Source organism: Cherax quadricarinatus, chromosome 49, assembly GCF_038502225.1.
Source record: "Cherax quadricarinatus isolate ZL_2023a chromosome 49, ASM3850222v1, whole genome shotgun sequence".
NCBI classification, from domain to species: Eukaryota; Metazoa; Arthropoda; class Malacostraca; order Decapoda; family Parastacidae; genus Cherax; species Cherax quadricarinatus.
Window position 1 is genome coordinate 31,106,915 of NC_091340.1, and position 23,494 is coordinate 31,130,408.

Consider the following 23,494-nt stretch of genomic DNA (forward strand, 5'->3'; position numbering starts at 1 on the left):
TAGTACCACTGTTGTTGTACCATTGTAGTAGTACCACTCTATTAGTACCACTGTAGTACTACAAGTAGTACCACTGTTGTAGTACCACTGTATTAGTACCACTGTAGTAGTACCACTGTAGTAGTACCACTGTAGTAGTTCCACTGTAGTAATACCACTGTAGTACCACAGTAGTAGTACCAATGCTGTAGTACCACTAGTAATACCACTGTAGCAGTACCACTGTTGTAGTACCACTGTAGTAGTACCACTGTTGTAGTACCACTGTAGTACCACTGGTGTAGTACCACTGTAGTAGTACCACTGTTGTAGTACCACTGTAGTAGTACCACTGTTTTAGTACCACTGTAGTAGTACCACTGTTGTAGTACCATTGTAGTAGTACCACTGTTGTAGTACCACTGTTGTAGTACAACTATAGTAGTACCACTGTTGTAGTACCATTGTAGTAGTACCACTGTTGTAGTACCACTGTTGTAGTACCACTGTAGTTTTATCACTGTAGTAGTACCACTGTAGTAGTACCACTGTTGTAGTACCCCTGTAGTAGTACCACTGTTGTACCACTGTAGTAGTACCACTGTTGTAGTATCACTGTTGTAGTATCACTATAGTAGTACCACTGTTGTAGTACCATTGTAGTAGTACCACTGTTGTAGTACCATTGTAGTAGTACCACTGTTGTAGTACCAATGTAGTAATACCATTGTAGTACCACTGTAGTAGTACCACTATTGTAGTACCACTGTAGTACCACTGTAGTAGTTCCACTGTAGTAATACCACTGTAGTACCACAGTAGTAGTACCAATGCTGTAGTACCACTGTAGTAATACCACTGTAGCAGTACCACTGTAGTAGTACCACTGTAGTAGTACCTCTGTTGTAGTACCACTGTAGTAGTACCACTGTTGTAGTACCACTGTAGTACCACTGTTGTAGTACCACTGTAGTACCACTGTTGTAGTACCACTGTAGTAGTACCACTGTTTTAGTACCACTGTAGTAGTACCACTGTTGTAGTACCACTGTTGTAGTACCATTGTAGTAGTACCACTGTTGTAGTACCACTGTTGTAGTACAACTATAGTAGTACCACTGTTGTAGTACCATTGTAGTAGTACCACTGTTGTAGTACCACTGTAGTAGTACCACTGTTGTAGTACCACTGTAATTTTATCACTGTAGTAGTACCACTGTAGTAGTACCACTGTTGTAGTACCCCTGTAGTACCACTGTTGTAGTACCACTGTAGTAGTACCACTGTTGTACCACTGTAGTAGTACCACTGTAGTAGTACCACTGTTGTACCACTGTAGTAGTACCACTGTTGTAGTATCACTGTTGTAGTATCACTATAGTAGTACCACTGTTGTAGTACCATTGTAGTAGTACCACTGTTGTAGTACCATTGTAGTAGTACCACTGTTGTAGTACCAATGTAGTAATACCATTGTAGTAGTACCACTGTAGTAGTACCACTGTTGTAGTACCACTGTAGTAGTACCACTGTTGTAGTACCACTGTAGTAGTACCACCAGTAGTACCACTGTAGTAGTACCACTGTAGTAGTACCACTGTATTATTACCACTGTAGTAGTACCACTGTAGTAGCACAACTGTAGTAGTACCACTGCAGTAGCACCACTGTAGTAGCACCACTATAGTAGCACCACTGTAGTAGTGCCACCAGTAGCACCAGTAGTACCGCTGTAGTAGTACAACTGTAGTAGTACCACTAGTAGTACCACTGTAGTAGTACCACTAGTAGTACCACTGTACTAGTAACAATGCATTAGTACCACTGTAGTAGTACCACCAGTTAAACCACTGTAGTAGTACCACTGTAGTAGTCCCACTATAGTAGTACTACTGTAGTAGTACCACTGTAGTAGTACCACTATATTAGTACTACTGCTGCTACTACCGCAGTGGTACCACCACACTGGCACTACCACTGCTGCTACTATCACTGTTGTACCACCACTGTAACAGTGGCACTACCACTGCTGCTACTACCACTGTTGTACCACCACTGTAACAGTGGTACTACCACTGCTGCTACTACCACTGTTGTACCACCACTGTAGCAGTGGTACTACCTCTGCTGTTACGACCTTTGACTTAATTTCTGGCTGCAGTGGCAAATTTTGGCCACTAGTGTGGTGAAGAAGAGAGAGCCAGAGCTCTATGGAGCACACTTCACTCTTTAGAGCTTCAACAACTCAACTGACTTGGAAAAAAATTCTATTGAAAACTCTCTATCGTCTGGAAATGAAGCTCTACCTCGAGCTCTGTGATGTCTAAGTGAAGCTCTATTATGTCTGTAAATAAAACTCTGTGTCTTCAAATAAAGCTCTAGCTTGAGCTCTATGACATATGTACATAAAGCTGTAGTGTGAGCTTTATGACATTAAATAAAGCTCCAATGTGATGTCTATAGTATCTGTAAATAAAGCTCTACCCTGCGCTCTATGATTGTAAATAAAGTTCTAGTGTAAGCTCTATGACGTCTGTAAATTAAGCTCTTGTGTGGTCTCAATGATGTTTGAAAATAAAGCTTTAGTGTGAGCTCTATATAAATCTCTAGTCTCAGCTCTACGGTCTCTGTAAATAAAGCTCTAGCGAGAGCTCTCTGTCCTCGATAAATGAAGCTTTAACGAGACATCTCAGGACTGGATAAAGCTCTAGCGAGAGCTCTATGTCCTCAGGACTGGATAGAGCTCTAGCGAGAGCTCTATGTCCTCAGGACTGGATAGAGCTCTAGCGAGAGCTCTATGTCCTCAGGACTGGATAAAGCTCTAGCGAGAGCTCTATGTCCTCAGGACTGGATAAAGCTCTAGCGAGAGCTCTATGTCCTCAGGACTGGATAAAGCTCTAGCGAGAGCTCTATGTCCTCAGGACTGGATAAAGCTCTAGCGAGAGCTCTATGTCCTCAGGACTGGATAAAGCTCTAGCGAGAGCTCTATGTCCTCAGGACTGGATAAAGCTCTAGCGAGAGCTCTATGTCCTCAGGACTGGATAAAGCTCTAGCGAGAGCTCTATGTCCTCAGGACTGGATAAAGCTCTAGCGAGAGCTCTATGTCCTCAGGACTGGATAAAGCTCTAGCGAGAGCTCTATGTCCTCAGGACTGGATAAAGCTCTAGCGAGAGCTCTATGTCCTCAGGACTGGATAAAGCTCTAGCGAGAGCTCTATGTCCTCAGGACTGGATAAAGCTCTAGCGGGAGCTCTATGTCCTCAGGACTGGATAAAGCTCTAGCGAGAGCTCTATGTCCTCAGGACTGGATAAAGCTCTAGCGAGAGCTCTATGTCCTCAGGACTGGATAAAGCTCTCTCCTGCACACAGTTTTCACCAGCTGAATAATTACAATAATATAATTAATGAAAATAATTAAAAATAATAATAACTGATAATTGTAATTCTTATCATTGTCGGCCATCTTGGATATTTTACACCATATTAAACTGTTCTTATCCTATTACATTATCCAGCATCAATATTACATTATCCAGCATCAATATTACATTATCCAGCATCAATATTACATTATCCAGCATCAATATTACATTATCCAGCATCCATGTTACATTATCCAGCATCAATATTACATTATCCAGCATCAATATTACATTATCCATCATCAATATTACATTATCCAGCATCAATATTACATTATCCATCATCAATATTACATTATCCAGCATCCATGTTACATTATCCAGCATCAATATTACATTATCCAGCATCAATATTACATTATCCAGCATCAATATTACATTATCCAGCATCAATATTACATTATCCAGCATCCATGTTACATTATCCAGCATCCATGTTACATTATCCAGCATCAATATTACATTATCCAGCATCAATATTACATTATCCAATATTACATTTTCCAGCTTCAATATTACATTATCCAGCATCAATATCACATTATCCAGCATCAATATTACATTATCCAGCATCAGTATTACATTATCCAATATTACATTATCCAGCTTCAATATTACATTATTCATCATCAATATTACATTATCCATCATCAATATTACATTATCCAGCATCCATGTTACCTTATCCCACAACACAATTACATTATCCAGCATCAATATTACATTATCCAGCATCCATGTTACATTATCCCACAACACAATTACATTATCCATCATCAATATTACATTATCCAGCATCCATGTTACATTATCCCACAACACAATTACATTATCCATCATCAATATTACATTATCCAGCATCCATGTTACATTATCCCACATCACAATTACATTATCCAGCATCAATATTATATTATCCCACATCAATATTACATTATTCATCTCTAATATTATTACATTACAGAGCATCACAATTACATTATCCAGCTCCAACATTACATTAACCAGCATCAATAGGCTTACAGTAGGCTTCAGACAGGCCTATATGACGAAAATCATTCTGCTGTAACCAGCATCAATGCTACAAAATAAGTTCCCAGAATACAGTTCTAGGTGTCATAAGACACTGTATTGTGACGTACACTGCCTGTAGCGTCACTATACTGTGACGTACACTGCCTGTAGCCTCATTGTATTGTGACGTACACTGTAGCCTCACTGTATTGTGACGTACACTGCCTGTAGCTTCACTATATTGTGACGTACACTGCCTGTAGCCTCACTATATTGTGACGTACACTGTAGCCTTACTGTACTGTGACGTACACTGCCTGTAGCCTCACTATACTGTGACGTACACTGTAGACTTACTGTACTGTGACGTACACTGCCTGTAGCATCACTGTATTGTGACGTACACTGCCTGTAGCCTCACTGTATTGTGACGTACACTGCCTGTAGCCTCACAGTATTGTGACGTACACTGCCTGTAGCCTCACTGTATTGTGACGTACACTGCCTGTAGCCTTACTGTATTGTGACGTACACTGCCTGTAGCCTCACTGTATTGTGACGTACACTGCCTGTAGCCTTACTGTATTGTAACGTACACTGCCTGTAGCCTCACTATACTGTGACGTACACTGCCCGTAGTCTCACTATACTGTGACGTACACTGCCTGTAGCCTCACTATACTGTGACGTACACTGCCTGTAGCCTCACTATACTGTGACGTACACTGCCTGTAGCCTCACTATACTGTGACGTACACTAGCCTCACTGTATTGTGACGTACACTGCCTGTAGCCTCACTGTATTGTGACGTACACTGCCTGTAGCCTCACTATACTGTGACGTACACTGCCTGTAGCCTCACTGTACTGTGACGTACACTATCTGTAGCCTCACTGTACTGTGACATACACTGCCTGTAGCCTCACTGTACTGTGACGTACACTGCCTGTAGCCTCACTGTACTGTGACGTACACTATCTGTAGCCTCACTGTACTGTGACGTACACTGCCTGTAGTCTCACTGTACTGTGACGTACACTGCCCGTAGCCTCACTGTACTGTGACGTACACTGCCTGTAGCCTTACTGTACTGTGACGTACACTGCCTGTAGCCTTACTGTACTGTGACGTGCACTGCCTGTAGCCTTACTGTACTGTGACGTACACTGCCTGTAGCCTTACTGTACTGTGACGTGCACTGCCTGTAGCCTCACTGTACTGTGATGTACACTGCCCGTAGCCTCACTGTACTGTGACGTACACTGCCCGTAGCCTTACTGTACTGTGACGTACACTGCCTGTAGCCTTACTGTACTGTGACGTGCACTGCCTGTAGCCTTACTGTACTGTGACGTACACTGCCTGTAGCCTTACTGTACTGTGACGTACACTACCTGTAGCCTCACTGTACTGTGACGTACACTGCCTGTAGCCTTACTGTACTGTGACATACACTGCCTGTAGCGTCACTGTACTGTGACGTACACTGTAGCCTCACTGTACTGTGACATACACTGCCTGTAGCGTCACTGTACTGTGACGTACACTGCCTGTAGCCTCACTGTACTGTGGCGTACACTGCCTGTAGCCTCACTGTACTGTGACGTACACTGCCTGTAGCCTCACTGTACTGTGACGTACACTGCCTGTAGCCTCACTGTACTGTGACGTACACTGCCTGTAGCGTCACTGTACTGTGACGTACACTGCCTGTAGCCTTACTGTACTGTGACATACACTGCCTGTAGCGTCACTGTACTGTGACGTACACTGTAGCCTCACTGTACTGTGACGTACACTGCCTGTAGCGTCACTGTACTGTGACGTACACTGCCTGTAGCCTCACTGTACTGTGGCGTACACTGCCTGTAGCCTCACTGTACTGTGACGTACACTGCCTGTAGCCTCACTGTACTGTGACGTACACTGCCTGTAGCCTCACTGTACTGTGACGTACACTGCCTGTAGCCTCACTGTACTGTGACGTACACTGCCTGTAGCCTCACTGTACAGTGACGTACACTGCCTGTAGCCTCACTGTACTGTGACGTACACTGCCTGTAGCCTCACTGTACAGTGACGTACACTGCCTGTAGCCTCACTGTACTGTGACATACACTGCCTGTAGCGTCACTGTACTGTGACGTACACTGCCTGTAGCGTCACTGTACTGTGACATACACTGCCTGTAGCGTCACTGTACTGTGACGTACACTGCCTGTAGCCTCACTGTACTGTGACGTACACTGCCTGTAGCGTCACTGTACTGTGACATACACTGCCTGTAGGGTCACTGTACTGTGACGTACACTGCCTGTAGCGTCAATGTACTGTGACGTACACTGCCTGTAGCGTCAATGTACTGTGACGTACACTGCCTGTAGCCTCACTGTACTGTGACGTACACTGCCTGTAGCGTCAATGTACTGTGACGTACACTGCCTGTAGCCTCACTGTACAGTGACGTACACTGCCTGTAGCGTCACTGTACTGTGACGTACACTGCCTGTAGCCTCACTGTACTGTGACGTACACTGCCTGTAGCCTCACTGTACTGTGACGTACACTGCCTGTAGCCTCACTGTACAGTGACGTACACTGCCTGTAGCGTCACTGTACTGTGACGTACACTGCCTGTAGCGTCACTGTACTGTGACGTACACTGCCTGTAGCCTCACTGTACTGTGACGTACACTGCCTGTAGCCTCACTGTACTGTGGCGTACACTGCCTGTAGCCTCACTGTACTGTGACGTACACTGCCTGTAGCCTCACTGTACTGTGGCGTACACTGCCTGTAGCGTCACTGTACTGTGACGTACACTGCCTGTAGCCTCACTGTACTGTGGCGTACACTGCCTGTAGCCTCACTGTACTGTGACGTACACTGCCTGTAGCCTCACTGTACTGTGACGTACACTGTAGCGTCAATGTACTATAATCACTGTACTTTAATGTACACTTACTGAGGGTCACAACATGTACAGAAATGTTCGCTTGGCAACAGTTATAGCGCAATGTTATAGGAATATAACATTCAGGAATATTTAGTTATAGCAGATATGTATAATTCATTGTTATACTTCTCACTTCACTAGTTACGATCTATAATTTAAATAATGTAACATAATTATATTGGAAAGTAACATTTACATTATTTTCGTTGAAATTAAAGAAAACGGGAATTGGCTTGGTTATTGGATAATTAGAATTATTATAATAATCAACAAGGGCTTGATAACTGCCAGTTATCCATCAGGATAATTCAGTACATACAGCCGAAGTGGAACTCATTTAAAAGGCTAAATAATCAATTAATGGCCAGGATAATCGGGTTGGAAAAAGAGTTGAGTGGAGTCAAGGTTATATGTGAAGAGTGTGCGGGTATGTTGCGGGTATGTTGCATATCACAAGGTTGATATGTTGCTGACAGCTTACAATGCAGTTATCTTTTTACAGTGAAGATGGCGTGAGGATGATACAAGGATTACCATACTGGTGTGGATAACACAGATGTTATCATACCCAACTGCGTCATCATACTGGTTATCTACTGATTATGGATGATATCATACACTGTTTTTGTTTTATATAGGGCAAAAAAAGACGAATTTCCTGCTTTCACACCTGTGCTTTCACACCTGTGCTTTCACACCTGTGTTTTCGCACCCCTGCTTTCACACCCCTGCTTTCACACCCCTGCTTTCACACCCCTGCTTTCGCACCCCTGCTTTCGCACCCCTGCTTTCACACCCCTGCTTTCACACCCCTGCTTTCGCACCCCTGCTTTCACACCCCTGCTTGCGCACCCCTGCTTTCGCACCCCTGCTTTCACACCCCTGCTTTCGCACCCCTGCTTTCACACCCCTGCTTTCACACCCCTGCTTTCACACCCCTGCTTTCACACCCCTGCTTTCACACCTCAAGGATGTGTATATCTGGTCACTATATTCTATCCTATACTACTGCTATTGTCTGTAAAAATCAAGCCAGGAAACAAGCCACTACATTTAACCCAGACATTAATGGGCAGCTGGGGCAAGATGTGCCCCACACGTCTCGCCCTACCCGGAAGACCCACCTAAACGAATCATTAAGGTGATGTTGTTTTTGTCAGACAAAAGTAAATCTCATTGTAAAATAAAGTTCCAGCTGACCAGTGTATAATGTCATCATTAAATGGAAGCTCCTGAGGAAGTACTCGAGACAAAGTGAAAGTCCTAGAGCTCTGTATTGATTATTTGCATAAGAGCCACGGTATGATGATCCATTTGTAGAGCATCCCAGCCATCAGCAGTGTAAATATTATTAGTACATCTAGCATTATATTCTTTTACCTCATGATTAATAATGAAATAATGAACAGTATGATGATAAGGATGATGCACCAAACATTGTATTACATTCTAACTCTCCATATGGACAATATCTTCTAAAATGAACCTAATATACACGAAGGAATCATCAAGGCAGGAGTATATTGATACTTTGATAAGTATACTATGGTAAGTATACCGTGACAAGTACACTATCATGCCAGGAGTATATTTAATAGCCATGAGGCCGCATACACACTTTTTCTATACGAGAAACACCTGTGGGTCTGGAAGCCTCTTGTATGCTGACTTAGCACCGCTGCTTCTTGACACTTGTTCCATCTGCACCTGTTTGCAACTGTGCTTAACACCTGTTGTGTCCACACATATGTTTATGGAAGCTTGGAAGCGTTTGTGGCACTCCAACTGGCAGCACAATGGCACTGTTGATACTAATTTCCACTTCTTAATAACGTATTTAACTCACTAATGCCTCAATTTATATAAAAAAATCTATGCATATATTCCCTTTACGTCTATAAATTGTATAATTATGAAAGAAAAAAATATTTAGTTATATTTAATTAAAATTATAGTATGATATAATCATTACAGATAACATTAATATAATTTCATTTAGATAATTTATAAGCATCTACGAGTTAGATATAAAAATGAATTATTTTTTTATATTTTCAAGACTAGGAAATATTTTTCAAGACTATAACGTATAGTTTGTAAATTGTGATTCCCATACTTATAATACTTATACACCATAAACGCAGTATGATCATACAGAGTATAAACACCGAGAGTTGTGTTTCTCTCAGTGTATACAAGCTGAGTTTAATCACGACTTCAGAGATTAAAGGTTTTTTTTTTTTTGGTGGCGAGAAGGTTGGCCTGAAGCCTCGTGTAGTCGACAGGCTTTAAACCTCAATAACTATGCTTATACAAGAGATCATAAAGGATATCTCTTGCTGCCTTTCCAGGATGTAGATGTATAAGAGGAAGAATCTCTGTAGGATGTAGGAATATCTACTTTCAGATACTCCAGAATGATGTCCGAAATACTGAGTGGTCTGCATTATGGACCTCATATACAAGTCTGAATAAGTCTGAGTGGCTAATCTAGTATCTGATTTTTATCTCACTTTCTCACTTGGATATATAAATATATATCAGATTATTTAATATACACTTGTTTAATATTACCCACTAATTGTTCAAAGGAATTAGCTAATTAAGAATATATATAAGAAGGTATAGTCAGCTGGTTACCGTTGGTGAGAAAGAGGCTGTTGGTGGTTCTGTTGATGGGTCTCCTGGTTCTGTTGCTGATGAGACAATGGGTGTGAGTCTGGCAAAGGGGATATAGTGTGTTGGATGCCATGATCCTTCACTCCATTAGCCTGGTGTGGATTATGAGGGAGAGTGCTGATCTTCGAGCCATGCTGCAGCCCAGGATGACTATTGTGAGGGGCTAGTAGAGGATTGGTACTATCTGCAGCATAGGCTTTATCACCCATACTACCGTAGAAGGCAGAGGTGGATTCGTAGACGGCACTCTGGTCAGTGTAGAGGGCACTGCCTTCGTTATACTGAGGCTCACTCTCCTCTTCCTCATCAATGGGCCCCTGGTACACTGAACTCCCCCCATACATATCAGGCAAGCGCCCTGGGCTGTAGTCCTGAGGTAGACGTGGTGCTCCAGGAGCCCCCATGATCCGTGATCCACTCAGCCCCTGCAGTCCCTGTAGGCCAGGGAGAGGATCCTTAGGATCTCTCCTGAGAGATGGTGTCCCAGGCATCATCTCTATAGGAGGAGATAGTGTCTCTCCGCCCACGTCAAAGTCTCCAGTATTGACGCCTCTCTTTCCTATAGAGGGACTTGGCTTTCTCTTATTAAGATGTCGAGGCAGCGATCCTGTTGATGGAATCTGAAAAAAAGTGTGAAAACATGATTACTTTTTCATAATAACTCCAGAAATAATTACTCAAAAACGCGTCGTTCAGCGTACAGGCACTGTACTTCCTACCTCCAGAGCTGTAACATTCTCTCCCATCTTTCAGAGTGAAGGCACTGTACTTCCCACCTCCAGAGCTGTAACATTCTCTCTCATCTTTCAGAGTGAAGGCACTGTACTTCCTACCTCCAGAGCTGTAACATTCTCTCTCATCTTTCAGAGTGAAGGCACTGTACTTCCCACCTCCAGAGCTGTAACATCCTCTCTCATCTTTCAGAGTGAAGGCACTGTACTTCCCACCTCCAGAGCTGTAACATCCTCTCTCATCTTTCAGAGTGAAGGCACTGTACTTCCTACCTCCAGAGCTGTAACATTCTCTCTCATCTTTCAGAGTGAAGGCACTGTACTTCCCACCTCCAGAGCTGTAACATTCTCTCCCATCTTTCAGAGTGAAGGCACTGTACTTCCCACCTCCAGAGCTGTAACATTCTCTCTCATCTTTCAGAGTGAAGGCACTGTACTTCCCACCTCCAGAGCTGTAACATTCTCTCTCATCTTTCAGAGTGAAGGCACTGTACTTCCCACCTCCAGAGCTGTAACATTCTCTCTCATCTTTCAGAGTGAAGGCACTGTACTTCCCACCTCCAGAGCTGTAACATTCTCTCTCATCTTTCAGAGTGAAGGCACTGTACTTCCCACCTCCAGAGCTGTAACATTCTCTCTCATCTTTCAGAGTGAAGGCACTGTACTTCCTACCTCCAGAGCTGTAAAATTCTCTCTCATCTTTCAGAGTGAAGGCACTGTACTTCCTACCTCCAGAGCTGTAACATTCTCTCTCATCTTTCAGAGTGAAGGCACTGTACTTCCCACCTCCAGAGCTGTAACATTCTCTCCCATCTTTCAGAGTGAAGGCACTGTACTTCCCACCTCCAGAGCTGTAACATCCTCTCTCATCTTTCAGAGTGAAGGCACTGTACTTCCCACCTCCAGAGCTGTAACATTCTCTCCCATCTTTCAGAGTGAAGGCACTGTACTTCCTACCTCCAGAGCTGTAACATTCTCTCCCATCTTTCAGAGTGAAGGCATTGTACTTCCTACCTCCAGAGCTGTAACATTCTCTCCCATCTTTCAGAGTAAAGGCACTGTACTTCCCACCTCCAGAGCTGTAACATTCTCTCCCATCTTTCAGAGTGAAGGCACTGTACTTCCCACCTCCAGAGCTGTAACATCCTCTCTCATCTTTCAGAGCGAAGGCACTGCACTTCCCACCTCCAGAGCTGTAACATCCTCTCCCATCTTTCAGAGTGAAGGCACTGCGCTTCCCACCTCCAGAGCTATAACATCCTCTCCTATCTTTCAGAGTGAAGGCACTGCACTTCCCACCTCCAGAGCTGTAACATCCTCTCCCATCTTTCAGAGTGCAGGCACTGCACTTCCCACCTCCAGAGCTGTAACATCCTCTCCCATCTTTCAGAGTGAAAGCACTATACTTCCCACCTCCAGAGCTGTAACATCCTCACCCATCTTTCAGACTGAAGGCACCGTACTTCCCACCTCCGGGACTGTAACATCCTCTCCCATCTTTCAGAATGCCGTCAATGCACTTCCTTCCTCTAGGACTGTAACATCCTCACCCATCTTTCAGAGTGCAGGCATTTTACTTCCCACCTCCAAAACTGCAACTTCACACATTCTTCATAATGCAGGCACTATACTTCGTGCCTCAACAACAATAACATCCTCATGCATCCTTCAGAGTACAGGCACTGTACTTTCCACCTCCAGAACTGTAACATCCCAATCATCCTTCAGAGTGTAGGAACTGTACTTCCCATCTCCAGGACTGGAACATCCTCGCCCATCCTTCAGAATGCAGGCAGGAGGAGATAAAGATCAGATCACGTCACGAGTGTTCTGACGTCTGGAGCACTGGACAAATGCCATGATAAAGGAAGGCATCCAGAGAGACAAAGCCAAGACTAAGATTCATATTAGGAAAGTTGTGGAGATGTGATGCTTCAACAAGATGGCGTCTGTGAAGGCTAGAGGACATAAACATCTTCCGAACCGTCGCCATAAGCCTCGTTCTCCTGCTTGTGGGTTATTTGTATATGATGTTGGTGCTAGCCGCAAGAAGTCCAGTGTAAGCACCACAGCCTGGTTGATCAGGAATTGGCTTGAGAAATTTGTCCAGATCCTTCTTGACGACAGTCAGGGGTCTGTGGGTAATCCTCCTAATACCTTTGATGGGTTTCCAGAGTTTATCTACTCTCGCAGGCGGATTCTGGGCCAGGCCTGTTTGGTATTTGCCTGATCAACTAGGCTGTTGCTGCTGGTCACACTCTGGCCCGCATACCTGTCACAGCCTGGTTAATCTGGTACTTGGTGTAGGAAACTGTCCAGTTTCCACTTGAAGATTTCTGTACTTGTTCCAGCAGTTTTTGTCATATATTATAAACATGTTCAAGCAGTGTTTCTGATATATTCTGGTAAGATGCTGAACAGTCTGGGACCATGAATGTTGATATAGTGTTTCCTTATTGTGCCCACTGTACCCCTTCTTTTCACCGAGTTCATTTTACACTTCCTCCCATATCTCTAACTCTGGTATGTTGTTATTTAAGTGTAAAGGATTGGGACAAGGCCCTCCAGTGAGTACATATTTAGAATTTTGAGGTGTTTTAAAAAAATTGAACAGAGCTGTCAACACTGAACAATACTCTAAGCAAGAGAGCACAAGTGATTTGAAAAGTGTCAACACTGGCACTGTTTCCATTATTTTGAAGGTTCTCATTATTCACCCCATAATTTTTCTGGTTGTCGTCACATTTGCCGTATTGAGTTCTTTGAAAGGTCACCTGGAGAGAGAGGTCAGCTGACATTATTATACTCAGATCTCTCACTCATTCTTTTCATTCTATTTGATGTTCTTGTGTTTTGTATAGTGTTGTCAGCCTTGAGTTCATTCTTTTCTTATCTCAGCAGTTGGAACCTGTTGCCAATGAATATCATGTTATTCTCCACTGTCGATTATAAGACATGGTGTATGTCTTCCTGCAATTTTTCAGTATCTTCCACCGAGATGATTTTCATGTTTGTGATTTTAACTGCAAATGATGAACCAAAACTGTCGTGAGCGTTTTTATCCGTGTTGTCTGTGACGATGAAGAAAAAACAGTAAAGGTGCCAGGACAGTGCCTTGGAGCACTGAACTTTTCACTTTCTTAATTGTGGATTTTGCTGTTTACAGTACTGTCACTCTGTGGTCTAGCTGCCAGAAACTTGAATATGCATTTGCCCACTTTTTCCAATTATGCCTAACGCCCTCATTTTGTGTGTGCAGTCACCCCATAATCACATCTGTCAAATACTTTTGCAAAATCTTTGTAGACCACATCTGTGTTGTCGTTTTCTTGCAACGCCTCTGTAATTTTGTCACAGTGGTTTAGTAGCTGTGGCAAAAGAGAGGAAAGAAAGGTTGTGGGTAGACAAGAAAGGCAATGTGGACTGACTACTTTTGGCGTGTTTTACCAAAATGATTTTTGGCACACAGTGACAAACAAATTATGTTTCTCATGTGGGTAATACCTGTCATCATACACGTCAATAATCAAGGCTAATGGGTTAGTTTCGATTTTTCTAATGTTATTTTGAATGAGAGATAACAGGATGTTTTATTAGGAACCCAGAGCAAGACATAATATGGGAGTCTGTCTGACCTACCTGACACGTGAGAGCCCTGTTTGCCATGGATATGAGGATTTGTCAGACGTACCTGGTGCACGATAGCCTTGTTAACCATGTCCTACGTGACAGGAGAAAGCCCAGTTGACCATGGATATGGAGCCTATCAGACCTACCTGGAGCCCAAGAGCCCTGTTGACCATGGATATGGAGACTCTCAGACCTACCTGACGTCCAAAAGCCCTGTTGACCATGGATATGAAGCCTGTCAGACCTCCCTGACGCCCAAGAGCTCTGCTGACCATGGATATGAAAACTGTCAGACCTACCTGGAGCCCAAGAGCCCTGTTGACCATGGATATGGAGTCTGTCAGACCTACCTGACGTCCAAAAGCCCTGTTGACCATGGATATGAAGCCTGTCAGACCTCCCTGAGGCCCAAGAGCCCTGTTGACCATGGATATGAAGACTGTCAGACCTACCTGGAGCCCAAGAGCCCAGTTGACCATGGATATGGAGGCTTTCAGACCTACCTGACGTCCAAAAGCCCTGTTGACCATGGATATGAAGCCTGTCAGACCTCCCTGAGGCCCAAGAGCCCTGTTGACCATGGATATGAAGACTGTCAGACCTCCCTGAGGCCCAAGGGCCCTGTTGACCATGGATATGAAGCCTGTCAGACCTCCCTGAGGCCCAAGAGCCCTGTTGACCATGGATATGAAGACTGTCAGACCTCCCTGAGGCCCAAGAGCCCTGTTGACCATGGATATGAAGGCTGTCAGACTTACCTGGAGCCCAAGAACCCTGTTGACCATGGATATGGAGTCTGTCAGACCTACCTGACGCCCAAGAGCCCTGTTGACCATAGGTGACTGGTGCCTCCACTGCTGGGGGAACTGGGCAAGACCAGGTGTACTGCTGTACTGCTGCAAATGGTCAGGAGGAGGATTCTCTGGTAGAGGCGGAGGGGCATACTGCTCCCACGGAGGTATGTAACCCCTCTGTACCATACCATGAGGCTGTAAAAAGATAACAGGATGTTAGGATTTCTTTTTTTTTTTAATTTTTCATGCAAGATAAATTTATTATATACAGCATTACTGTTGTTGTTATAGTTTGTTTTCGTTGTTGAAGATTTTGTTTCGGCTGTCATTGTTGATTTTGTTATTCTTGTTTTCCCTGCTATTGTTGTTGCTATTAATTAGCTTGTTATCGGTGATTTCCTGTTGATTCTGTTCCTGTTTCTTCATACCACCTCCTGTTTGTGTACTAGCTCAACAAGCTTGTTGAGCAAGTACACAAACAGGGAGTGGAATGAAATTAGCTCAGAGGCGTCCACACCACCGTATGTCCTTCGATGGCGGGTACAGCATCTAGCTTGGCTAGATGCACCATTGTTAAGGATTGTGTGGTCTAGTGGTCTAAAGCGTCATGTGTTTTCTCTCAAAATGAGGCGCGCCAAAACAGCATGGGTTCCACTTCTTGGCTGGTGCAGTGTTGTATATATTTATGTATATATATATATATATATATATATATATATATATATATATATATATATATATATATATATATATATATATATATATATATATATTGCAGTGAGAAATCCTAAGTCGAATCATAGCTCCTGGTCCCGCCTATTCACTAGTCGCTATTAGGTCCACTTCCTCTTTCATGGGCTTTATTATACCTCTTCTTAAAGCTATGAATGGATCCTGACTCCACTACATCACTCTCCAGATTGTTCCACTTCCTGACAACTCTATGCCCGAAGAAATACTTCCTAAGATGCCTGTGACTCATTTGAATTTTCAACTTCTAGTTGTGACCTCCTGTTGCCGTGTTACATCTCTGAAACACTCTGTTCCTGTCCACCCAGTCAATTCCTCTCAGTGTTGTCTGGTTGAGTTCCTTTAACCTCTCCTTGTAGGACAAACCCCTCAGCTCCGGGACTACTCTTGCTGCAAACCTTTGCACTTTCTCTAATTTCCTGACATGCTTGACTAGGTGTGGGTTCCATACTGGTGCTGCATACTCCAATATGGGCCTGATGTACACGATGTCCAGTGTCGTGAATGACTCCTTACTTAGATGTTGAAACGCTATTCTCAGGTTTGCTAGGCGCCCATATGCTGCGGCAGTTATTTGGTTGATGTGCCCCTCAGGAGATGTGCACGTTATGGTGCTTACCCCAACCCTTTGACTTCTTTGGCTGTACTCAGTCCGCATTCTCCTTTGTCCTTCCCCAATCTTCATAAATTTGCACTTGCTGGGGTTAAACTTCAGGAGCCATTTGTCAGACCAGATTTGAAGCCTGTTCAGATCCTTTTGTATGCTTACCTGATCCTCTTCCGATTGTATTCTCCTAATTAGCTTCATATCGTCTGCAAACAGCGACACTTCTGACTCTACCCCTTCCGTCAAATCATTCATATATACAGGAAACTGCACCGGACCTACGACTGACTCTTGTGGAACCCCACTCGACACATATACTCACTCTGATACCTCGTCTCGGAATGACACAAGTTGTTTCCTTCATGTCAGGTGTTCCCTGTGTGTGTGTGTGTACTCACCTAGTTGTGGTTGCAGGGGTCGATTCACAGCTCCCGGCTTCGCCTCTTCACTGGTCGCTACTAGGTCACTCTCCCTGCTCCATGAGCTTTATCATACGTCTTCTTAAAGCTATGTCTGGATCTTCATCCACTACATCATTTCCCAGACTATTCCACTTCCTAACAACTCCGTGATCGAAGAAATACTTCCTAACATCCCTGTGATTCATCTGTTGCTGTGTTCCAACTCTGGACGTCCTGTCTTTGTCCACCTCATCGATTCCTCTCAGTATTTTATATTTCGTTACCATATCCCCTCTATCTCTCCTGTACTCCAGTGTCGTTAGGTCGATTTCCCTTAACCTCTCCTCGTAGGACATGCCCCTTAGCTCCTGGGCTAGTCTTGTTGCAAACCTTTGCACTTTCTCTAATTTCCTCACATGCTTGGCTAGGTGTGGGTTCCTAACTGGTGCTGCATACTCCAATACTTATAGGCCTGACATACACGGTGTACAGGGTCCTGAACGATTCCTTATCGAGATGTCAGAATGCTATTCTTAGGTATGCTAGGCGCCCATATGCTGCAGCAGTTATCTGGATGATGTGCGCCTCAGGAGATGTGCCCGGTGTTATACTCACCCCAAGATCTTTTTCCTTGAGTGAGATTTGTAGTATCTGGCCCCCCTAGACTGAACTCCATCTGTGGTGTTCTTTGCCCTTCCCCAATCTTCATAACTTTGCACTTGGTGGGGTTGAGCTCCAGGAGCCAGTTTCTGGACCAGGCTTGCAGCCTGTCCAGATCCCTTCATAGTTCCGCCTGATCCTCGTCCAATTGAATTCTTCTCATCAACTTCATATCATCTGCAAACAGGGACACTTCTGAGTCTATTCCTTCCATCATGTCGTTCACATACACTAGAAACATCACCGGTCCTAGGACTGACCCTTGTGGAACCCCGCTTGTCACAGGTGCTCATTCTGCACCTCCTCACGTACCATGACTCGCTGATGTCTTCCCAACAGATATTCTCTGATCCACTGTAGTGTCTTCCCTGTTATACCTACCTGGTCTTCCAGCTTATGCACTAATCTCTTGTGTGGAACTGTGTCAAAGCCTTTTTCCAGTCCAAGAAAATGCATTCTACCCACCCCAATCTCTCTTGTCTTACTCCTGTCATAAAACTCCAGTACCTTATATACCTTTATCTTTGAAGAGTTTTGAGAGTTAATCTACTCTCTGACCCCGGCCATGGGCCAGGCTCGTCTGGTGCTTGCCTGGTAGATTTGTGACACAGGATTTCCCATCCCTGAAACCGTGCTGGCTGTCGTTGATAAGCTCATTCCTTTCTGTGTGCTCCACCACTCTTCTGATAATCTTCTAAATGACTTTGCATACTATACATTTTAGTGACACTGGCCTGTAGTTTAGTGCTTCGTGTCTGTCTTCTTTTTTAAAAACTGGGACTACATTTACTGTCTTCCATACCTAAAGTAGTCGCCCTGCTTTGATAGATGTGATGAAGATTGAAAGTGGTACACATAGTGCATCTGCTCCCTCCCTCAGGACCCATGGAGAGATGTTTTCCAGCCCCATCGCCTTTGAGGTATCTAGCTCGCTTAGCAGCCTCTTTACTTCTTCCTCGATTGTATGTATTGTGTCCAACACTTGATGATGTACCCCACCTCTCCATCTTTCTGGAGTACTTTCTGTCTCTTCTGTGAACACTTTGAATCTCATGTTGAGTTCCTCACATACTTCTCGGTCGTTGCTTGTAATCTCCCCTCCTTCCTTCCTCAACCTGATTACTGGTCCTTGACTATTGTTTTCCTCCTGATGTGGCTGTACAACAGCTTCAGATCAGATTTAACTTTTGCTGCAATGCCATTTCCGTATTATTGATGGGCCTCCCTTCTTACCTGTGCATATTCATTTCTGGCTCTACAACTGCTCTCCTTATTCTCCTGGGTCCTTTGCCTTCTATACTTCCTTTCTCTAGCACACTCGGTATTGGCCTCCCTACACCTTGGAGTGAATCATGGGTTCATCCTGGCCTTCTTATTCCTGTTACCCTTGGGTATAAACCTCTCCTCAGCTTCCTTGCATACTGTTGTCACATATTCCATCATGTCATTTACTGACTTCCCTGCCAGTGCTCTGTCCCACTGAACCTCGTGCAGGAAATTCATCATGCCTCTGTACTTCCCTCTCTTGTAGTCTGGTTTCATTTGTCCTACCCTTGGTGCTTCCCTCTCTACCTGTAACGGTATTGTGTATTCGAGGCTCAGAACCACATGGTCAATGGCGCTGACAGGTCTTTCATGTGTGATGTCCTCAATATCAGCAATACTCAAGGTAAATACTAGGTCCAGTCTTGCCGGTACATCCTCTCCTCTTCCAGTACCACCTCCATTTTAGCCCTCCATGTTTCTGGGCACCCATGTGGCTCCAAGTTCTTCTAGTCAATTTCTTTGTAGCTGAAGTCACCCACAATCAGTAACTTTGCCCTGCTCACATGAGCCCTTCTGGCCACTTCAGCCAGTGTGTCAACCAACGCTCTGTTATTCTCATCATACTCCTACCTTGGCCTCCTGCTGTTCTGTGGTGGGTGATACATCACTGAGATTTCCACTTTGGGACCTCCAGTACTCCTATTATGTAGTCTCTTGCTTCACCTCTGCCTCCTCTCTCCAGCTCATCAAAATACCATTGGCTTTTGATGAGCAATGCCACTCCTCCACCCCCTCTGTCCTTCCTCAGGATCTGATATCCCATTGGAAAGATGGCATCTGTTATCATTCCTGTGAGCTTGGTTTCGGTGAGAGCTATGATGTCCAGTGATGTCTCTTTGATTCGTTTGTGCCACTCCTCCCACTTATTCATTATTCCATCAGCGTTGGTATACCATACCTTCAGTTTCCTCTCCAACACTGTGTTGGGGGGTCTGTGGGGGTGGGGACCCTGGCAGAGTACTATGAGATTCTACAACATTTTGTGGGGTGGGGGCTGTAAGTGTGGATTGTGGTTTGTGTTGGGATAGCATGTTTGGCTGTGGGGTTCTGATGGTGGTTCTGTGTGCTTGCGCTTGTTGCTCTTCCCGGCTCTGGTTGTTCTCTGTGGACTCTGTCCTTGTCTCTCTTCCTAACCTCTTTCACTTCTGTCTTTTGCCTCAGTTGTTGTCATCCACTTCTTGTTCTGTCATGGTCCTTCAGCCGTGGTTTCTCTTGCAGGAACCTCTTGTGCAACATTTCTTCCTTGAAAATCAGTTTGGCCAATTTCTCCCCTTATTCTCTGAAAACTTACTATATCCTCCTCACCTATTTCTTCGATGTTTTCTATCTCCTGTGTTTCTTTCTCCCATCTTTCATTATGTGTCCTCCCTTCACTCTCCTGAAGCCCATGAATAAACACTGACTTCTCCCTCTCCTCCTTCCATTGCCTTTACCTCTGTGTCACTGGGTCCTGTTTGTACATATCCAGTCTTCCTTATTTTTCCTGTAACTCTTGACATGGTTGTGCCTCTGTATGGGACTTGTCACCTTCTCTACCTTCTACTCCCCTCACTGGTATACCTGCTTCTAACAGCTCTCCTCCTACATTCCTCGGCCTTGCTTGGGGGACTGGTAGGGGCTACCATAAGTCTTGTCTCCTTTCTTTCCATTGGGCTCCTCATTTAATATGGGTATACCTGCTTCAGGTGCCATGTCTCCTCTGGAAAATAGCCCTGTAACTCCAGTATATTTACCTCATATTCTAGGGCATGTGTCGTGGCTTCTGCAGCTTCAGCCTGTGACTCCCATTTCTTCTTCTCTGCCACCATCCTCATTTTCATTTTTGCAGCAAGCTCACCTAGTTTGCTCTCCCAATCTTGTTTCATCCTTTTACATTGATTTTCCATCGATTGTTCCTTACCAGAACCATCTTCCTCTGATACCCTGAGCCTTCGACTTCCCCCCTGAGCCACCATTTTTTTTTGTTCGTGTGTGTGTGTCTGCCAGTCTGTCTGTCTGTCTGTCTTTTTACACTCCCCCTTCCCCACACTAGCAGGCAACAGTTTTAAGCCTGTAGATTCAACAGTATCAAAACCATAGAGTTCAACTGACCTGTTTGCTGTTGACAGCTGGTGAGAGAGCCGGTTTGTAGAGCTGTTGCTTCTTCAGTGTACAGTAGAGCACCAAGTTATCGTCAGGCTGCTCTACCATGCTGTTATCACCATACATACTGCCATACACTGGGATGTTGGGCTCTACTGTCTCACCCTGTGTGAGAGATAACAAGGTTATCATGAAGTTCGTCCACTAATGTTATCACCATCGCCCTGTGTGAGAGATAACAAGATAATGATGAGCCTGGTTCACTAGAGTTATCACCATCAACCTGTGTGAGAGATAACAAGGTTATCATGAGCCTGGTTCACTAGTGTTATCACCATAACTCTGTGAGAAAATAACAATGTTATCATGAAGCTGGTCCACTTGTGTTATCACCATTACCCTGTGTGAAAGATAACAATGTTATCATAAAGTTATTCCACTAGTGTTATCACCATCACCCTGTGTGAAAGATAACGATGTTATCATGAAGCTGGTCCACTAGTGTTATCACCATCACCCTGTGTGAAAGATAACGATGTTATCATGAAGCTGGTCCACTAGTGTTATCACCATCACCCTGTGTGAAAGATAACGATGTTATCATGAAGCTGGTCCACTAGTGTTATCACCATCACCCTGTGTGAAAGATAACGATGTTATCATGAAGCTGGTCCACTAGTGTTATCACCATAACACCATAAGAGAGATAACAAGTTTATCCTTCTACTAGTCTTATCATCATACTGTTATCACATTGTCAGCAAAAAAGCTCAATGTTATGATAAGCCAAGATAACCTAATATAACCTGACTGTAACTGCACTTCCTGTAGAACTGCAGCTCCACCCCAGGGGTACCTGGGTACAAAAATTGGGGTACTAGGGTACAAAAAGAGGGTACTTGGGTACAAAATTGGGGTACTAGGGTACAAAGGGGGTAAAAGGGTACAAAGCAGAGGTACTAGGGTACAAAATATGGTACTAGGGTACAAAATAAAGGTACTAGGATACAAAATAAAGGTACTAGGGTACAAAATAGGGCACTAGGGTACAAAATAGGGCACTAGGGTACAAAATAGGGCACTAGGGTACAAAATAGGGATACTAGGATACAAAATAAAGAAACTAGGTTATACAGTAGAGGTACTAGGGAACACAGGGTTACTAGGGTATACGATAGAAGTACTAGGGTACACAATAGGGGTACTAGGATACAAAATAGGGGCATTAGGATACACATTAGAGGTACTAGGATACACAATAGGAGTACTAGGGTGCACAATAGAGGTACTGGGGTGCACAATATGGGTACTAGAGTGCACAATAGGAGTACTAGTACAATAAGGTTACTAGGATGCACAGGGTTTCTAGAATTTACAACAGGTACTAGAGTACAAAATTTGGTTACTAGGGTACACAACAGTGGTATCAGGATTCAAAATAGGAGTACTGAAAAGGGATACTAGGTTACACAGTAGGGGTACTAGGTGTCCTAGGATTCCTAGGAGTCCTAGATAAGGGTGCCAAGGTACTACTTACATTCCTGCCAGAGATGATATTAGTGGTGGCATATGCTAGGGGAGTGCCTGGAGGCTGTGGCACTGGAGGCATGAGGGGTGCCACAGTGCCCTCTATCTCAGCGTAATCGCCGGGAGTGGCACTCAGGTTGAGAAGTTTCTCAGGAGTGCCAGCGTGCTTGTCCTCACCAGTGCCTGAGGAAGCACCCCAGGGTCCCCTCTCGATCCACAGTCCTCCACACATGGTGCCATTCATGGTGCGGCCCTCCATCTTGTACCCTGCAGTGTGAGTGCAACATATATGGTTTTCCAGTAAATGAGAAAAACAGTCGAATTCTGCGAGAAAATTAGGGAAAATTGGAAGAGGTAAAAGAGCATTACAGAAAACGCGGCTCGTGTGGATGAGAGAAAACGTGACCAATCAGACGCACGGGAGACTATCCTATTGTTACCAAACTGATAACATTTTCTATTTTGCGTGCATCAGTCGTCTTTATTATTATAATCCTATAAATGGTGGTCTGATGCGATGAGTGATGAAAATAGCTATAATTCCTTGAATAAAAGAGCTTTAGAGACATTGTTACATATTTTTAAAGGGTGACAATAAGAGTGTAAAGAGGTTGACTAGGCACTTCTCACCTCCCATGGCCCTCTTCTTGAATCATGAACCCTCAGAAGCATCAAAATACTTCTTGAATAGGTGCTAGTAAAGAGGTACCCTAGGCACTCCTCCAATTTAGGTGTCTCAAGTTGATATTTCCCAGTAATAAGAAGTTTGGGGCAGGAGTTGGGAGATTTTCCGGACAGTTGTCAATTTTCCAAAGCTGCTCCAGGAATTGCTGGGAAATTGACGTTCTTACGTGAATCAAGGACACTCAAAAACATCAAAACACCTCTTGAACAGGTGCCAGTAAAGAGGTGCCCTAGGCAGTAGGGTACGTCTTT

At 44.1% G+C, this 23,494-nt stretch overlaps 1 protein-coding gene across 1 annotated transcript in view; it reads right to left on the reverse strand.

Moving 5' to 3' along the window:
* Nucleotides 1–9,598: 9,598 nt before the first annotated feature.
* The window catches only part of LOC128697097 (roundabout homolog 2), a 124,234-nt gene continuing 110,338 nt past the window's right edge, over nucleotides 9,599–23,494 (reverse strand). Inside the window, exons 14-17 of the mRNA XM_070095090.1 lie at nucleotides 22,569–22,825; nucleotides 21,041–21,196; nucleotides 15,221–15,400; nucleotides 9,599–10,670 (exon numbers count right to left, since the gene is read on the reverse strand). Coding sequence (XP_069951191.1) covers nucleotides 10,008–10,670; nucleotides 15,221–15,400; nucleotides 21,041–21,196; nucleotides 22,569–22,825 — 1,256 coding nt within the window. The 3' untranslated portion in view covers nucleotides 9,599–10,007. The remainder of the gene's footprint in view (nucleotides 10,671–15,220; nucleotides 15,401–21,040; nucleotides 21,197–22,568; nucleotides 22,826–23,494) is intronic.